General features: G+C 38.0%; 4 protein-coding genes across 7 annotated transcripts; 1 reads left to right on the top strand and 3 right to left on the bottom strand.

The window, feature by feature from the left end:
- Window positions 1-1,499: 1,499 nt before the first annotated feature.
- LOC124310288 (pupal cuticle protein 20-like) lies at window positions 1,500-3,434 on the top strand. The gene is made up of 5 exons (XM_046774100.1): window positions 1,500-1,652; window positions 2,197-2,458; window positions 2,607-2,801; window positions 2,936-3,187; window positions 3,307-3,434. The coding sequence occupies exons 1-5, from the start codon at window positions 1,644-1,646 to the stop codon at window positions 3,432-3,434; spliced, it is 846 nt and encodes a 281-aa protein (XP_046630056.1). The 5' UTR covers window positions 1,500-1,643.
- A 611-nt stretch (window positions 3,435-4,045) lies between these two features.
- LOC124296691 (trypsin delta-like) lies at window positions 4,046-5,591 on the bottom strand. The gene is made up of 4 exons (XM_046746937.1): window positions 5,365-5,591; window positions 4,851-5,053; window positions 4,390-4,736; window positions 4,046-4,237 (listed from the first exon to the last, which is right to left on the bottom strand). The coding sequence occupies exons 1-4, from the start codon at window positions 5,482-5,484 to the stop codon at window positions 4,098-4,100; spliced, it is 810 nt and encodes a 269-aa protein (XP_046602893.1). The 5' UTR covers window positions 5,485-5,591; the 3' UTR covers window positions 4,046-4,097.
- A 130-nt stretch (window positions 5,592-5,721) lies between these two features.
- Window positions 5,722-8,237, bottom strand: LOC124296690 (trypsin alpha-3-like). The gene is made up of 4 exons (XM_046746936.1): window positions 8,009-8,237; window positions 7,249-7,436; window positions 6,671-7,017; window positions 5,722-6,305 (listed from the first exon to the last, which is right to left on the bottom strand). The coding sequence occupies exons 1-4, from the start codon at window positions 8,159-8,161 to the stop codon at window positions 6,172-6,174; spliced, it is 822 nt and encodes a 273-aa protein (XP_046602892.1). The 5' UTR covers window positions 8,162-8,237; the 3' UTR covers window positions 5,722-6,171.
- Window positions 8,238-8,462: 225 nt separating this feature from the next.
- On the bottom strand, window positions 8,463-19,124 carry LOC124296687 (phospholipid-transporting ATPase ABCA1). Of its 4 annotated transcripts, none has more exons than XM_046746926.1 (25): window positions 18,924-19,124; window positions 17,484-17,830; window positions 17,014-17,321; window positions 16,319-16,477; window positions 15,634-15,874; window positions 15,143-15,310; window positions 14,831-15,018; window positions 14,478-14,648; window positions 14,192-14,300; window positions 13,947-14,101; window positions 13,623-13,784; window positions 13,393-13,464; window positions 13,081-13,219; window positions 12,759-12,996; window positions 12,438-12,648; window positions 12,133-12,349; window positions 11,472-11,996; window positions 11,260-11,385; window positions 10,955-11,170; window positions 10,566-10,832; window positions 10,206-10,450; window positions 9,958-10,105; window positions 9,493-9,703; window positions 9,211-9,424; window positions 8,463-9,127 (listed from the first exon to the last, which is right to left on the bottom strand). In XM_046746926.1, exons 1-25 carry the CDS (start codon window positions 19,022-19,024, stop codon window positions 8,918-8,920), a joined length of 5,148 nt encoding a protein of 1,715 aa, XP_046602882.1. In that variant the 5' UTR covers window positions 19,025-19,124; the 3' UTR covers window positions 8,463-8,917. The 4 variants fall into 4 exon arrangements, with proteins under 4 accessions (XP_046602882.1, XP_046602884.1, XP_046602883.1 ...); XM_046746928.1 differs by lacking the exon at window positions 18,924-19,124 and adding an exon at window positions 17,932-18,366 and having other exon boundaries at window positions 8,464-9,127; window positions 17,484-17,853; XM_046746927.1 differs by lacking the exon at window positions 18,924-19,124 and adding an exon at window positions 17,932-18,366 and having other exon boundaries at window positions 8,464-9,127.
- Between the last annotated feature and the right edge of the window lie 39 nt (window positions 19,125-19,163).

Genomic DNA, 19,163 nt, shown 5'->3' with positions numbered 1-19,163 from the left:
ACGCGCGCACGTTATTGAAACAGTGAATTCGATTTTTGCGCCTGCCGGCTGCGGCGAGTCTCTCCCCCCACCACGGCGCCCGACGGTCTGCCGCGCACTTTTTGCCTCAACAAGCTAAGTTGTTCACTTGATTTTCGATATGAAATCAGTTAGAAGCTTGAAAAACATTGTTTGGCATATCAAGTACTGATATTAAAGAAGACAATAGCGTTCGTAAAATGTCGAAATCGTAATTTGTTAATTAACAAAGTCACTTCGACTTTGAAGTGTTCTAGTTAACAAACAAACTGTCCGATTACCATGAGTCTTGTTTCAAAAGTTGCGTCTTCTTTTGCTCTAACTGTTCCACTTTCCCGAATTCGATTCCGACAATAATTGACGAACTTATTAGCATTTGTTGCTAAGGTCAAATTTGAGTCATTTTTCGGAAAATTCCCTAGTTCATAATAATTGCAATAGGATGGTAAAACTTGTTGGACACGTTAGGGGGAGGTCCCAGGTATCTGTAAAAAAATCGGCAGCAACTCAGAAGGCCTCATTTTGGCTCACGTTAACAATTACGATAACGCAACTCCTCGAATCGGGCTTAATTAACAATGATATTCGGAAAAAACTATCGAGCGCACAGCGATCGGGCTGCGCATGCTTTTTCATAAAGGTTTGATGTACTCTTTCTGACCCTCCAGAAAAAGATTGTTCGATTTCAATTGTTTGCAAAATACGTGTGAAAAAAGTACTTTTTTCGATAAAAAAATCATCGAAAATCGTTAATTTGGCGATGAAAAAATTTTTTTAAATTTTTTTAAACAACGTATCCGTGTGTAAAATTTAATTTTGAACAAGTTTGCTTCTATACATTTTTCTCGTAGGGTCGATACTTTACGAGTAATAGAGGAAAAATGGTCTAAAAAAGGAGAAAATCCCGAAATTGGAATATTTAAACGTCTCTAAATAATTGTGCGGAAAAGCTTGAGATGGCGCAACTTCAGAATATGTTTCTATATGTAAAAGGAACCCATTCCACAAAAAATTGGCTTCCCACCAATCACAACCACCCTTTTTCCTAATTCTACTGGACTATTGACCAAGAGGATAAACAGAACAGGATCACGGACGTCGATGCATCATTGATCGATGCGACGTGACAAGTCAGCGCGCAGTATTGATCTTTATAGACTAGATCGGATAACGAGCTGGTGGTAACAATTTCGCATGGGACGGTAATTAAAGACGCATCTCTTGTACCTCCATTGCCCGCAACTACTCGGAGGCGAACTTTCTGGTTCACTTTCAATTGACCCGATTGAATGACCTTCGTTGAGTAAGGTATGTTCTCGACTAACCACCACGATCTGTATCACGTATCACGGCAATGACGCAATGACAGGCGCATCTTTGCCCTCCTCCAAAGCTACGGTCCCTCGAATGCCGGGTTGCTGGGACGCCGAGACGAGAGCGTCACTCGAGCCGCTCATAGTTAGGTATATAAGTTCCTCTACGATTAGCGCCAAGCCATCAGACACCGCCGAGAGGAGCCCTCCTCTGGTGCATCTCGCAGATACCCAGTTCTTGTACGAACTCGTCGAGAGAGTTCGCCGGCTGATTTACCGTGAAATTTAGTGCCCGCGGCACCAAAGAACACCATGAAAACCGTACGTCAACCATAGTTAACCAGTGCGTCGTCACCAGTCAGAAACAGATCCGGGGGTTTCGGTTGGGTACTCCGGGTTCGTTTCAACGAATGGCATAAATCCGCGTCAGAATACACATCGCGATCACAATGCATATTTTAGCCAATAAATCAATCCCGTGACCACTGTCGACGTTCGTCATCCTCCGCGTATCTTCGCTCGTCGTACAGCATCACCATTTGTTGAGCCGTCAGTGGTACTCCGGTGATTGATTTGCGGGCTAAGGTCGCTTTGCACCGATCGGAACTCGCAGCCTCAATAACGAACTGTACCTCTGTTTTCTCGCAAACTAATTGAATAAATAAAGCATTCGGCAATGATTACATCGTCAATCAGATCCCGGGATTCTAATCGTCGGGATTCATACACCGTTCAATTCTCACCCAAATTTGGATCACAGTTTTCTCACAATCAATGAAATCGACGAAACGGTATTCGTTGCGAGTGCCGAAACTGCCTGACGAAATTTCTAAAAAATGATCAGACCTTGTCCATCATCCCTCAGATCACGTCGGTTGCGCTACTCGCGCTAATCGGTACCTGCTACACCGCGCGTCTCGAAAACACTTACCTACCACCGGGCGGCGCGTCAGGTTCCGGTGGCGCAGGGTTCATTCAAGCACCGAATCGAGGAACATCCGGAGGATCGAGTGGTCCAGGAGGAAACGGCGCCGGTGGAAGTGGGGGCGGTAACAGATTTGCCGGAAGCGGTGGAGGACGTCCTGGTGGCAACGCTGGCGGCGGTGGAGGCGGCGGATACGGCGGTGGTAAGTGTTCCGAATTCTGTCTAATTATGAAACAGTCGTGGAATAATGAACTTGCAAGTTGATGTTTCGAGCATCGACCAGAAATAACGGTCCAACAGTATAACAGATCGAGTTTCAACGTGATTTAACGATTCTTTATTTTTCGCAGGAAGTGGTAGCGGCAGCGGCGGTGGCTCCGGAGGGGGTGGAGGCGGAGGTCGTGGTACTGGATCAGGTGGCGGTGGCGGCGGTGGGGAAGTCGGGATTAATTCGTTCCAGAACGAGAACAACGGGGATGGAAGCTATCAGTTCAGCTACGAAACGGCGAATGGAATAAGTGTCCAAGAATCTGGCCAGCTTCAGGGTTAGTAGATAAATCGAACGGTCCCGAATCCGGACCATCTCACGGTCTGTGGCGATTAACGGCAACGTAACAATTTAAATTGCTTCGAGACCGACTGTGAAACTATTTGCCAAAATTTTGAAACCTGGTTGCAGGTGAGGCCGAGTCGGTGAGCGGATCATTTTCTTTCACCGGTGATGACGGAGCCCAATATACCGTGACGTACACCGCTGACGCAGACGGTTTTCACCCTGAGGGTGCGCATCTTCCAACGGCGCCGCCAATACCGCCAGAAATTCAACGCGGTATCGAATTGTCGTTAGCTGCAGAAGCTCGAGGCGAGAATCAGGACGGTGGTGACGGAGGCGGAAACAGCGGCGGTGGTGGTGGTGGTGGTGGTGGGGGTGGTGAGAAAGATTCCATGTATAATAAACTTAGCCAGAGGCATGTGAGATCCGCATTTTCCCGCTGGAGTAAATCAACGCTCAAACCATCTTGAAATTCATTTTTGAATGATTGCTTTCAGGCGGTGGTTCAGGTCGTGGAGGCGGATCCGGAAACGGTGGAGGCGGTGGTGGAGGCAGTGGACCCAACTCTTTGTACCAGGGGCCAAACTCTTACCAGGCAAGCCCCAACGGTGGATACAAATATTAGAATCGACCCTCGTCTTACATTATATCGGCTACAGCCTACGCACTTACATTTCAGTCATCGGTGTTTCTTCGTCTTGACTTTACGTATAACTTCAACCTTGCTTTTAAACAGCAGACTTATGTACATAATATAATATAACGTATTTGCTACTTTTTTTATTTATAGAAAACGCGTCGACTTGGTTATTTCAAAAAATATATCCCCGTCCTGTTCCTAAATCGCGTTTCAAACATGATAGGTTTACATTCACGACTTGAGCTTGCGTAATTATGCGATGTAATCGCGACTCTGATGCAGTTCAAGGATGTGCATAATATCATTGCGGTAAAAAATCGATTCGGTGACAATCATATTTTCACAATTGCGAATAAATACGTAATAATCACGGAATATCAGAAATAACCATACTGATACATATAACTCTTTGTTCACATGCAACGGAAATACAATTGTTGAATACTGTCGAATGGCCCAATTTTTTATCGTGTAACATTTCTTTAATCATTATTGCTCCTACTGGTTGGAAATGAAAATGAAGCGCAGGAAACGTAAGGTGGATAATTTTGCTGTTTTGTCAACAAAAACAATGGGGAAGGATTCACCAATCGATGTTTCAAGTGATTTTTTTTTCATTTCAAATACTCGTACTTGTTATTAACACCTTCATTGGGTAACCGGATTATAATATTTCTTGGTAACATTCCTCATCCAAGGAACAAACTGGGACACGTCAGTGTAAAATGCTGGTACCATTTTTTTGGCGCATCCAAACCCCCAGGATACGATACCGGCCAAAGAATTACCTATAATTGTAAAAAATTCAAATGTCATTCAGTCTCCGAGCGCCGAGTCAAAGGCCTATGATGTTTTTTTTTTCATACGTCATCATTACTGCTGTTGTTGTCATCATCATTTCCGTTTATTAGTTTTCACCGAAAATTTGCGAGCTACTCACCTATCGTTATAGGACCACCACTGTCTCCCTGACAGGCGTCTCGGCCCCCTTGTAAGTACGCGGCGCAAAAATGCGTGTCGCTAACTTGCAGCGCTTTCGTAACATTGTCAAGAAGCTTTATGCACTGATCATGATCGAGCACAGTCACCCAGACCTGTCTCATTTTCTTAGACATAGTCTCATCGCCCTCCGAAACGACACCGAAACCTGAAACGAGGGCCGGAGTCGATGGTCTGGGGCTTTTTGTCCGCACTGGAATAGGTGCTACTGTTGGACCGAATACGATGTTTGAAGCTGTCATCAGCATCGCGATATCGTGGGTCATTGCCCACTCAATGCCATTGAATCTGTATACCAAGTAGAGGTCGGTGTTCGTATCATAGGAATGTCCGTAAATTCATTTATCCCATAAAATGTTTTTAGTTTGAAGGTAAACGTAAAAAATGGAAAAATTCACTCACTCGTTGTGGATAACGGTCCTTGAAACGCTATACCACACCGCACCCTCGTCATTATCGATGTCGTCTGACCCTGCTCGGATGAGCGTCTCGTTAACAGCTACTCGAGCGATGCAGTGAGCTGCTGTCACCACCCAACGACGAGTAATGATGGCACCCCCGCAGCCAGGAATCGTGAATTTAGGAGTTTTGCGGTAAATCAATATCTAAAGAACCGATTTTAATTCTCAAGTATCTGGATGGTATGACCGGAATTTTCAGCCCTGATGGCTTCGCGCTCTCTATTGTAGCAAGACTGTGCCGAATCACTTCACCCCGAAGTCACGTAACGTTTGTATGACAATGCGAAGAACCAAGAAGCATCAAAAAGGATGGATAAGAGGTACTAAACGAAGGACAGTTTTGATAAAAGCTTACACCTCATGGAATGATATAAGGTAATTCTCAGTCTTTGTGAAGATCATCGCGACTTCGTCATCGATACGTAACTGACTTTATTAATGTTTCTGTAACTTACTTGAAAGGGACGATTAGTAATCGATGCTACTTGTCCACCAACGATCCTCACCTCCAATCCTTGAAAACCAGAAGCTAACGTTCCAACGCTGTTCAAAACGAGAGGTAGTAACAGTAGCATTTTAAAACGTGCTAAAAAGAACTGCTAAGGAAATTGAAATGGTACTTTATAGCACGAACGTACATGGCAATTGACTTATAGCACGGAGCGCGTTATCGTACCGCGCGTTTTGTACGCTATGCATTGACGAATCGGATCGTCAGCAGCCGTACCAAATACTTATTAACCATACGTACATTGCGTACATATCAACCGTCGCCTGTACCTGGTAGTATAATTTATTGACTCCCGATTATCGCCTGTATCTTATAATACGTTTTACACTTTCTCAGAACCATAAACACTACGTAGTTAACACTTTTAATAAATTTCACCGAATTCCGAAGCATCCATTGCTTGATACAGCTTAAACCGTACCAGACACCATCGTTCGATTGGATGATATCGTTATAATTACACATAGCTTAAGGATAAAACAGTAAACCAATGAACTATAAAAAAAGCATCATTTTGGTCACTCACATCACCCAATAAAAGGCTTCACCAACTTTTATTCTATTTATTTATTAACGAAAAATAATTAGCGCACCAAGAATCGCCTGTCATTACCATTCAGACTTTTTGACCCCTAGAAGTTTTGCAATTAGGAGCTTCGATACCCGCTGGACAAGACTATTGACGAGACTTCACATGTATTTTATTAATTACATTATACTCGGTTACTGTCTTGGTCCTCAGCCCACCTTTTCACTTGTCCACCGAGGCAGAGTTCATATTTTCCAAAATCCAATCAAAGTAATATGACACGTCCGTGTAAATACCGGGCATCATTACTTGCCCACAGCCAAAACCCCAGGACACTACACCCGCCAAGACATTGCCTGGAGGAAATAACCATATTGATTTTTTTTTTTTTGTAATCAGACCTCACGGAAGAAAGTTTTCAAACGCCTACTACCAAGGAGTCAAAAATTTTAAGTTACTACTAATTACGAGTCAAAAAGCCAATAAGAATTAATCAAATTTGTTACTGCGATATTACTCTTGACTAACGCGAGGTGACACAACACGAGGTAATAGTAAAAACTGTTATACGAAAAAGTCTTCAATCTTAATTCCCAAAGCGCGATAAGCGATGGGAAGTCGATGGGTAGACGATCGAGCTTCTTTTACACGCCTCGGTTTGACATTCACATTATGATTCTGAATCAGGAAGGACCAATATTCTATATACAATAGTACTCACTAATCGTAAGCGGACCACCGCTATCTCCCTGGCATGAATCCTTTCCCCCGTTCAAAACTCCTGCGCAAAAACTCCCGTTTGATAATACCAATTGGGGCTCGGCGTTCTTCAGTAAGGATCTGCACGCATTCCTCTCAATCACTTTACCACCAACGGCCATCAGGTAATTTGACGTTACGCTCTTGTTAATATTCGTCACACCGAATCCCGAAACCACAGTCTCATCGCTTGGCTGCGGTGAAACACGATTTAAAGGCACCGGTTGCACCCTGGAACTGTATTCTATAGCATTTATCGTCCTCAATAGAGCGATATCATTTTCCATCGTCACCTCGTTAGAAATAAAGCTGTAAAAAAGATTTTTATAATATTACAGATATAGATTTATTTAAACTTGTTTAGAAGGATTAAACGTTACCACTTTTTCACTAATATTTTATTACACTTTTCTACAAGCTGACTAAATGCAATGCGAAATTTGTGGCATTTTTTTGAATCTCGTATATTAAATTATTAAAAATTTTCGTTGCAGTATCCAGATTAAATTAAACATTTTACGATACAGTAGCGAGGCTTACTTTTCATGTAGAACAACCGTATCGATTGCATAAGTAAGCTGATCGATTCCTCCAATTTTCGAAGATCCAACCGCAACAGTAATTTGTTTTGCAGATAAACCATAAACGCAATGGGCAGCCGTTATAATCCAACGTTCAGATATTATCACTGCGCCACATTTTTCATGGTTATCAACAAGCAACAATGCCTAGACAAACGGAATAGTTAATAAAAATAAAAATGAAGCAAAATTAATACGTCGTATACAAGAAATCACAAATCCGTATCTTCCAATAATCATTTCCAATTTTTAACATTTCAAAATGTCTACTGAATCTGTGTATACCACGTTAGATTATGTATGTTCCATTAACAATTATTCATGATAATTCAAATTTCAAATTCCAAAAACTCGCCATTATCGTACTTAAATTAGATAAAAATCGTAACAGCTACAACATCGTCAAAGTTGATTAATAACAATGGTTGCAGTGTTGGTCAAAATGAATAATCGCGTCTTCGGTCTTAACCGGTATATTCAATTTTACATGTCCCTTAAGATTTTAACAGCAGATAGATCTTCGTCATCGAAATTGTTGGAATTTGAAAAATCCTAAAACACTTCCACATCAAATCCGCGGATCTGATTTCGTGACGTGTGGAATAATAAAAGCAAGAAAACATTAAGTCCGTAAACTCCAGTTTGACCAAATTTCTTAAAAGTAGCTCTAAAAACAATACACCTCGTAGTAGAGTCCATATCAGTTAGTGTGAACTTACCTGAAACGGTCGATCAGTAATCGGCATGCAATACCCGCCTATAACTCTTTGCGAACTGATACACTCCTGTAAATCATCGGCTTCGAGGAAGCTCGACGTTACGTCAAGTAACGAAATGATAACTGATAGAACCATACGTTTCAGTGCCATCATTTTTGGATACTGTCAAGCTTATACCATTTATTATAACTGCACCATCCGGAGCAATCGTGAAATGCAAACATAATAGTTCATGCCAAATTGTTATACCTTGAAATTGCACACGCTCACCGGATTGTAATGAAACACCATCACCGAAAATAATTCAATTATAATACTTACTGATAAGCTATACTTGCAGTCGTATAAAACACGAGTTACTGAGACTTACTTTAAGATTTACCTATATACATATATAAGCAGACTTCAGGTTGCTTACAATTAGTCCCATTAGATATTAGTATAAAAAATCAATGTATTCTCTATTTCGAGCAATTGAAAAATTCCACTGCGCATAACTGAGCTACAAATTTTTAGGTGCAATCACGTTATCCAGTATTTTTCTTACTGCTTATCTTTACGATGAATTAATCACGTGTCCGCAAATAACGGAACTGAAATGGCCAAAGTTTTGGGATTTTTGTTTCATTTTTAATCAATCATTTTAACGCTTATTTTAACACTTCATTCGATTTAAATATAACTCTGACATTATAACCTACCGTAGTTGATTACTTATTATTTAATTAAATATACCAATTAGCCTCAACAGTTTGTTACTAGTCTGTATCAAGTTCTCTAACAGCTGTAGTATTTTATAAATTGAATATGTCACGTTAACAAGTTAAGATGCATCTCCACTTTGAGTAAAAAAATGTAGAGATCAAAGTTTAGTATAATACTGAGTTTGTACTTATTCACGATACTGTATTATACGTTAGTTAAAACGTTAGTTACTCCATTAGGTACAGTCGTAGATCCTGAAGCAGATCTAGCAAACTGTATAAATAATTGTTCTAATGTCGACGAGGATACAGTGAAATCCTCGATACAGCTGTGCTGTGACTTCAATGTATTCATTATTCCAAACATTTTCACCCAGGTTGTCCGATTATCAAGTATGTGATAGAATAGATATCCCTGTAAAATATTACAGATCGTTTCAGTAATCGCCTTACTATTATGAACACTCTGGTGATAAGACGGCGAAATGTGATACTTACCGGATGTTCATCACGTAATTCACAGGTAAGAGAAGATTGGATTTTTTCTTTAATCTTTTTGTGCTCCTCTTCCGATCTTTCCGGGTTTAATTTTATGCTTATATCGTAGCCAGCTCCGTAACGCTGTTTCAACTGCTGACTAGCTCCAACGCAAACTAATTGGCCTCGAACCATGATTAGTAATCGGTTGCATAAAGCTTCACATTCCTCCATGCTGAAAAAAATTTTCAATTATTTATAAAAACTAAAATTGAATCAAGAGTAAAATATCAGTTAAAATACCTGTGCGAAGTTAATATAATAGCTTGTCCGGAATTTTGACAACTCTGAAGAACGCCCCACAATGACCTTCTCGCTCCTGGATCCACACCTGCTGTTGGTTCGTCCAGCAACACCATTTCCGGATTCGCAATTAATGCCATTGCAATATTCAACCGTCTCTTATTTCCTCCGCTATAGGTTTTGCTCATATTTTTAGCATGTTTGTTCAATCCTATAAGCATTCTATTTTTATAATGGATACCAATACAATGTATTATGTTAATGATATTACAACCAGGATGAAGTAATGTTTCATCAATATGAAGTGTTTTCTTTTCATCAAGTATAACACTAGAATACAAGTTGATACACGTTTTTCGCATTCATTTTTCCAAAAATTTTCAAATAATGAAAGCCTAAGAATTTTGCAAATATTTTGCTAAATATTCGCGAAAACGTATACATGAAAATACCAGTTCTACTCACGCAACTTGTCAATCCATAGTTGAACTTCTGACTCAACCTCAGCCTTTGGCACGCCTCTTAAGCGGGCGAAAAGTAATAGATGTTCATAGGCATTAAAAGATGGGATCAAAGCGTTGATTTGAGGGCAGTATCCAATCCCTGCTAAGTACTAAAATTAGGGATTTCAATAATTTTTTTTATCATGATTCATGCCCTGTAAGAATTTTACTTATTTTGGATGAAAGGAGAATGGTAATTCCAATCTTTACCTGCTTACGATTGATTTTGATATTGTTACGACCACGAATAAGAATACCACTTGTGGGTACATCCTCACCAACTAACATTCGAAATGTAGTACTTTTTCCAGCTCCATTAACACCCAACAAACCGAAGCATTCATTTTTCATGACTCTAAAATTGACTTCTTTCACTGCTTGAAGTTTTCCATAACGTTTACTTAACTCGTAAGCTAAGAAAACATTTTCATCTTCAAAATTTGAATCTTGTTCACCTGTGACAGTTATTATTAAATATAAAAACTATGTTTTCTACAATACCATTAAGTTAGCTGATACTGTTTCTTGACTTGGGTAATTTTGTTGAACGAATGAAATGATTCCACTTACGCTGATTAATCGCTTGCTGTACAATTCGCTTTTCATTTACAACATCACTATCGATAGTTTCGGTATCACTTAAACCTACTGTTTCAGAAGATTTCATCTTAGATATCAACTTTCCAAATACTCGATGTTCGAGTAAAAATAGAATCATCAGAAAACCAATTGGTGTCAACGCCAGATACAATACGAACTCTTCTAATCCAGCATCTGCAGTAAAGTCACCAAAATATGGAACTCTGGCATTACACTTGCCGTCTGCGCAATCTAAATCTGAAAAATTATAAAAATTGTACAAATTGTATGTACGGACGCTGCATGATAACATCTGAATTTCTGAGTCAGCAAATATCCTTCTAGCTTTATGATCACTCAACTAAATAATAAACACTTACTGCAGCAGGGGTCCTGAAGGAGACAAGCTATTTGACCAAAACTGTTTGGCAACCCGCGGCATCTGGCATTGTTAGCCGCTACGTCCAAGAATTTCGAGAATCCAAAAGTGAAGCTGACATGGGGCAACAACGAAAATAGTCTTCGTTGAAGTAAAAAACCCACACCATATGACTCCATGTATTCCAATGCCAAGTTTATAAACACCTGAATTTCCGCTGTGAAAATCAGAAGCAATAAAATGTAACAATTATCTACTGCAAACAGGTTGGCAAATATAAATCACTGTACCAAAAATTTAACTCACCAATTATAATATTCGCGAGACAGAGGATTAAAAGTACTACATAGAGCGGTTTTTGTGTGAAACTAAATACGTAGGCCAGCAGTAGGAGATTGATACCAAAAAGAAGTAATAGCAATGAGAGAATTCCTGGAACATCAATCACATTTAATCACCTCACAACAAGACAACCGTCCTTTAAGAGAAAAGTGTTGAATCTAAATAATGAAACATACCAATTTCCACACTGTAATATGTTTTTGATTGAAAAATGATATCCATTATCACAAATCCTAGTACTGTGACAATCGTCGCTATGATATAAATGCCATAATCGAAAATGAACATAGTTCCCCAGTACAACATGGATGAGACTCCTGTCATTCGTTGAAGTTGTTTAACAGAAGTAGTAACTTCCATCAGTGGATTAATGACAAACAACCCAACAGCGATGAAAAAAACGCTTATAAACAACATCATTTGCAACAGATTATCCGACTTTACTGTAAACTCATCATAGAGATAGTCGACCAATGATTTTGGCAAGTTTTCAATATTTGCTGTGATCGAGTATGCATCACTCGCGAACGTCTTTAAAAGTGAATTCGAGATTACATTGACACTTATTGGTGCACTCAATGTCGCACTACCAGAATAAAGACCATTTGCTGTAATAGTCTCGCCAGTTGAATCAAATTCTGCAGAGACGACTATATTGTTCCTGTAATATACAATGCCTGCTGTAGCTTTCTCCAGTAGTGCTGAAAGGTAACATCAACAGTTCATTAAGTGATAACTGAGAAAGGTAGACGAACTCAGCACAAGTCAATTTATGCCCATACTTATGATGAAATGAGAGTCTCAATATTATATCTGAAGAATAGTATATCAACGAACCATCGAGTATATTAACTTCAGATCCTAACAAAGTTGCTGTACCCCTCTGGCCTTCAATAACCGCTGCATATGTGTTTGCCAGGTTTTCATCTTCGTTATATATCAGAGCCTCCGAATTCGGATAGATACTAAGACTGAGCGGTCGGTAATTTGTGCTGCTGGTCACTTTCATAGCAAAAATCGGCATTAATATTACTGCAATCAAAGTTCCAAAAACCTGTAAAATAATTTTTTATAGTGATAAAAAAATAACTACTGCAATTGCAAGTATGGTTCACCCTACATGCAATTCTTTCAATACACACCATTCCAATTAATATCCCTCGATTATTTTTAGCATAAAAAGCTTTCTTTGCTAACAATGCCCAAAAAATTTGTTTCTTAAGTTGCAATCCTGTCAATTTAACATTTTGTTGACAACCCAGTTCTTTTTCTTCTGCATTACCCGCAGGTACACTAATTTCTTCATTTTTTTCTTCTTCCTTTTTTTCTTTTTCATCTTCTTCTTCAGCAGCTCTTTAACACAAGATTTTATCTTATCAACATTGAATAAATAACAGTTGACGCTGAAACTGAAACTGTATTTGCATTTGTCAGGACGATAAATATTTAATCGTCTTACATACTTCAAAAACACCTGTTCTAGAGTAATCATGGATACGCTGACACCAGAAATACCAAGCTCTGCTTTCATCAGTTCTATTTTGTCCAAGGTCTCTGGCAAGGAATCAGTCATTGGAATGCTTATGACTATTCTGCCGTAAGTACTTGTATCTATCTTTGCATCAGTCCCAACTATGGCTTGAATTTTGCCTCGATCGTACCATGACTCTATCGAAAGAGTAACTTCCTGATAGTTCTTACCTGTATTATTTGAATTGCATATTCAAAACGTTAATATCACAGGCTGGACAGTATTAATTGAAAAAAGAAAAAGTACACAATCACCATAGAATTTTTTAAGAAACATTGAAGTGCCGTAACATTTCATATTCCCATTGTGCATAATCGCAATTCGATCTCCAAGAACATCCGCTTCCTCCATACTGTGGGTTGTAATTATTATTGTCTTCTGCTTTCGGAATTTCTAATTAAATTAACAGTAACAAATTTTTAATTCACCGTACCATAAAAGCATTCACATCAGTTTCAATGATTTACTGTAAGCGTATACTATTTTCCAAGATACGGTAATTTATTGAAACTACAACAATCATGAAAGTGAATTGATTTCAGTAATACCGATCATTCTAGACTCACCAATATGATCTCCCATGTCACTCTACTTGTTTCTGGATCCATACCTGAGGTTGGTTCATCTAAGATCAAGGTCTGGAAATTACAGATGGTCAAGTTAGGTCTGCTGAAAGTCTTGATTTGTATTTTACTCAATGTCCAAAGTTTCAAGTTGATTCGAGATTAGGATATTTGCAATTCTGTATGTGTATAGTGTTATGATATATGTTTGAAAATTATAGTTTGTTACTCACCGATGCGTTGCCAACAAGCGCCATCCCTAAACACACTCTTCTTTTTTGACCCCCAGAGAGATGCTTCGGGAGGGCGTTTCGCTTTTCACTTATTTTCAGCTTGACTAGTAATTCTTCTACATCATGTATGACCTCATCTCTTGTTTTCGTCTTCTGTTTTAACTGTACAAGGAGTAAGTAATTTGTTATCAGCACACAGCAAAATATTCTTCATGAAATTTGTCGCATTCCTTAAATTTTTCAATTTCACTAAAACTGGTTTCAATTACAACAATACTATAAAATTATACAGACCATGTAAGAGGCAATTATAAAATAATTTACCAATCCAAATAACTGCAGTTGTTCCATTACGGTAAGATCTGAGAATAGCATGTTCTCTTGTGGACACATGCCTAAGTCATCCCTAATTGCTTGCATATCACTGTTTATATTTTTACCATTGACCAATACCGTTCCTGATGTAGGTGAAGTTAAACCTTAACAAAAAAAAATTTGAAGGTATATCTCACATAAGAATACGTTTAAAGTCATGCAAATTTCCAGAGAACGTTGGTTTCAGAACTAACCAGTGAGGATTGACATTGTTGTAGTTTTTCCAGCCCCATTGTGTCCCAATAAAGCAGTTATTTGTCCTTTGTAAAAATCAAGACTGATTCCACGAACCGCTTGCACCGTCTAAGGACCATGGACATTTTCATTCATGATATCTCATTATTTACACACATAGGCTTGAACAATTATTGTTATAAATACAAACACGTCAAAGTTAGGACATTGCATGAAAGACTGTAGTGTTTTCGTGCTACTTTCGTGTTATGCAGTATTTAAATACACAAATTTTACGAAACAGACCTGCGATTTTAAATATCCAATGGTGTAAGTTTTTTCCAAATTTCGTATCTGTATTCCAGGTGTTAAAGCACCTTCAGCCACATGTTCCAATACTTTAGGCTGCCCGTTAGAAGCACCATTCAACACTACGTCATTACTCTGGCCATTGTTCACCTTATTTTTCTTGAAAGCCTATTGAACCATAATAAACTATATTATAAGATTCCATAGAAAACGACTAGAATCAATGTAGTTAAGAATCAGAGGGTTAAGCACTATTCTTATATCAAGGTATGAGACATTTTTATGTCATTACAAGTAGATAAAATTGGTATCGGGATTCTATAGTTTGCCGTATTGATAAAATACTAGACCTTGAGAAAAAAGAACGGTGATTTCCCTACACCATATTTGCCAGGTAAAACAGCATCGAGATACAGGGCAATAAGGAAGTGGAAAATAGTAGCAACAATACTAAAGATCATTATAAAGCCGAGAGTTCCGTCAAATCCAAGTACTTCATGTTCCGTTAAAAATAAATTATTCCACTGTACTCCAATTACTGTAACAGTAAAAACATGGGTGTGAAATGAAATAAGAATCCATCCATTATTTCACTTAAAATGAAATGGCACTACGTTAGGTTAGATAAATAATAAATTTGTAAATAACGGCTCACAGCTCACATAAATTGTCGTAGCTATTGAATTCGTCGAATATTCTCATCGCAGCTGCAGTTGGGAATAAAAATCCAAGATACGGAAGAACGCTATACAGCTCATTGGTTTCAAGTTGGTTGACAACTTGCAGTACGACAAACACTATCAGCATCATTGTTGCTTGAGCAATTCGAGCTAGAATGTGAAATTACAACAGGTACTTTATTTTCATTTTTAAATCCTATATGCGGGAGTTGAGAACATAAGTGATTTAACTTGGAAGTTGAAAATAATGAGCAAAGGTGTTCCTAGACTGATACAAATCAAATGATGGAATATTCAAAATTTTTACTCAATACTTTTCCTGATGAGTGAAATTTTACTCACATTCTCTCAAGAGACAAATGTATGACAAAGGCATGTTTGCAGAATTTCTTAAGGTGACTAAAGCTTTTGTATTGAATAATGCATTTGAAATAAATAATACACAGTCGTAAATCAAATCTGGACACACTCACCTTTGGTGAAGTAAGAAGCTACGTGCAAACAGAAAGCATATGTGTGAATAAAGTTTATCAAAATTGCCATCCAAAATATGAAGCCATTGCTATAGTAGTAAAACGGTAGCTGACTGGACGTGAAATACACTTTGACAACTATCGTAATTAGAAGAACGGCTACAGTGCCCAATACGAAACCAATGATTAACCAGCTCAAAAAATTTTGATATGTTTTCACACCGTTCATCTTCAGCAGGGCCTAAAAAAGTGAAAAATGTATAGTGATGTCAGGAATACCATATTCTTTGACACGAGTATCCCTATTTTCTTACTATCAAGAAACTGATTGGATACACTGCAACTTTTAAATCACTCTGACTAATCATCTGAATGTAGTCCAGAAAACAGTAGTACCATTTGTACATTACTGTTGAGTAAACGATGAGCATCTACTTTGTACGACTTGAGAAATCAATCAACTACTCCTAATCACACATGCAGTTCACTTTTATTACTCACAGACACGTAAGCATAATTATTTTCATCACCTTTGCTAGTAGTTATACCCAAATGAAGTGTCTAAGTTTTTAATAAATATATACTTCGCAGAACTAGTAGTGCTTGTAAAATCTGTGGAACTCTTCAACCTAGGTGTCAATATTTATAACTATCCTCTTATGCTAAAGTCGATGGCCCTACTCACGTTCACTCCTGTGTCTTTTTCCGTAGTGATGTAAGATGGTACCAAGTATAATGTTACAATGAACATAATCGCTGCCCAGGTGCCAATAGTATCACGAAAAAAAAGTTCACTCAAATCTGCAGATTCATATGGGGGATATGGCATTTTTTGTAGACTTCTCTGTAAAAAATTTCCTTTTCAAATATGCAATTTTCAATGTAGTTAGCGAAAACATGATCAGAACATTTGATGCCGTAATGAATATCAAAAACATGTTACAATTTCACTGTCTTTGTTGCTTGTTCAGATAAAAATATGTAGATTTTATACACATATTATATTGTGAATCCATTTTAAGTTTAATTTCTTAGCAAGAGTTTTGATCTACAAGCATAAATTTATAAATTGAAAATAATATTGATTGAGAATTATGCGCGGGTGAAACTAACAAAACGATAGTAGCAACTACCTCATTTTAATGTATGAATTTTGCAATCAATACATCGCTTTGCAGATAAATACTGTTGCATCTATAACAAACATACTCACTTTTGTTAATGATGATTTTAATGGTTTAGTCACCTCAATCGAAATAGATGAAATGACATTTGACATGAAAAATAAAAATATGAGTAGGATGAGAAGCTAGGTCAACATTCAAGGTTTTCCAAGTTATTTGGTTCAAAGTAACTCCTTAATATGATCGATCAACATACCGTTGGCATCTGCTCGGCATAGGCAGGAGCGACTCGACTAATAAACGAATCATCTACGCACATTTGTAATGCTACAAATGGGATTTCATCTATTAAAGTATCAGCTACAGTACTAGGCATTCCGTAATCAGAATCAACTAATGAGCTCTTAAGTGAACGGGAAGTCTTCATGGTGTACACTAAATTCTGTACAGAGTCCCCGACAGTCCCTTCAAAGACAACCACCAGGACTGAGATTGTCAAATCCTGTGCTTGTTGCGCTTCATAACCCTCCAACATAGTAGATTCCGTATCAAAGCCATAGAGTTCTGGAAAAATACAAAAAGTAAATTTTGGCAATAGTTTTCTTGAATCACTTATAGAAACTTTCTGATCAATCTCACACTAATGCAATTTTTTAATTTAAGGCCTCCAAGTTTTGAAAACTATAGAATTGTATATTTAGCATCAAAAAGTAGAGTTATACTTACGGCTACTTGCTATTCCAAGACATTCTGTAGAGTTCTCCATTAAACTGGTGGTGAAATCATTTTGGGGTAAATAAAATATGCGAAGTAGATCCGGGAAAAAGTTACTTTCCAAGTAAGTTCTATTCTGTACTGGGTATATCGTGCTATTGGTAACGACAGTAGTTCCACTAGGTATGAGTGTCCTGAGGGCCATGATGATTGCAATAATGCAAGCTGGTGTTACAACTTCAGCGATGGTTCCAATCCAGTGTCGTTTACGTATTATCAAGTTTTTGTGCAGTAGGAGGTACATGATTCGCCATCCATCCCCCATCTTGGTGTAAATATGTTTGTAGAATAACGTTGTACTGAAAAAAATTGAGCAAGCCACCTGAACTATTACGTCAACAATACAGCACTGCAAGGATAAAAACAATAAAATTCGTCATTCATAATTACTTATACATACGTGCAAAGAATCGTTCTTTTAATGTCTCAGTTTATGTGCACAAACGATGTTATAAATAATTCATGATTATTGATGACTTCTAGGAAAGCTAGACAAGGTTGGATTAATCATTTATTAGAAGCTGAATCAGTGACAAAGAATTACCGACAACACTACCTATACAGAAAATGCATCAATGGCACAAAAATTTTGTGCAGGGTATAATTGCAGGAATTCAAAAATTAATTTTGTCTACACTCGTTTGTTTTATGTGAATGTATACTCCCGCACTAAAGTACACTGCACGTTTAACTGACGCACGGTGAGGATCTTGCTGACAAATCCAACAGAATTTATGATCGATGTCCACTTTGTCGATTTACTGATAAGATATGGTAACATGTCCGGTGGAGTTTCCGAGTTAACTGCTGGCTCCAAACATAGCCAGCCAACCCTCTAAAGGTTAAACTTGCTGTACACTACATTATTAAGTATTAGGAAAGGCATTGAAAACAATAACATTGCAGAATGTGTAATCGCAAGTTCCAGAGCTGAGATTCGTATAAAAAAAATTATTATTCCATAAGCCTTTACACGATGTAAAACTCAATCCGACATAAGCTTTGCAACGTGATATTGCAATTTCAGTGCCAATACTTCTCAGGAAATTTATGATTCATAACTACATTATCAATTAAGTGATAAGAAACTCGTAGATCCACCAGTCAAGATACAATGCATCAATTACATCGAATTTTCACTTGAAGAAATTTGATAAGTAATAGACACAATCGAAATGTTTACATAAGACTTGTATTTGGATAAAAATAGATATTTAAAAAAGTATGGGTGAAAATTGCAAGATTAGCATTATAATGTCAAAGGAAAAATTGGCAGACAATTCAGGTGTAACAGTAACTTTATTGTTACAGAATCGACTAATAATAATTATTTGCGTACAGTGAATGGGCATGGTTTTGAATATTTTAATTAATTTTAGAACTACAATATACCTGATCCACCTCACTCCCATTACGAAACGCCAAAAGTTCTTATCCCTGAAGAATATCGGCACATTGATCCACCCCGGCGGTATCGTGCGTTGCGTTGTCATCCCTTAATTCCAACCAGTAAAATGTATCAATTTGCAAGGGCTCTGCTAGCATTGCAAAGCTGCGGCGACATCGAATGAATAAAGGGTTGAGGGTGTACAAGCGTGACACTAGGCATAAGAGAGATAGCATGTAACCTTA

This window comes from Neodiprion virginianus, chromosome 1 (genome assembly GCF_021901495.1).
Source record: "Neodiprion virginianus isolate iyNeoVirg1 chromosome 1, iyNeoVirg1.1, whole genome shotgun sequence".
NCBI lineage: Eukaryota > Metazoa > Arthropoda > Insecta > Hymenoptera > Diprionidae > Neodiprion > Neodiprion virginianus.
This window is presented reverse-complemented; position numbering and strand designations above follow the sequence as displayed.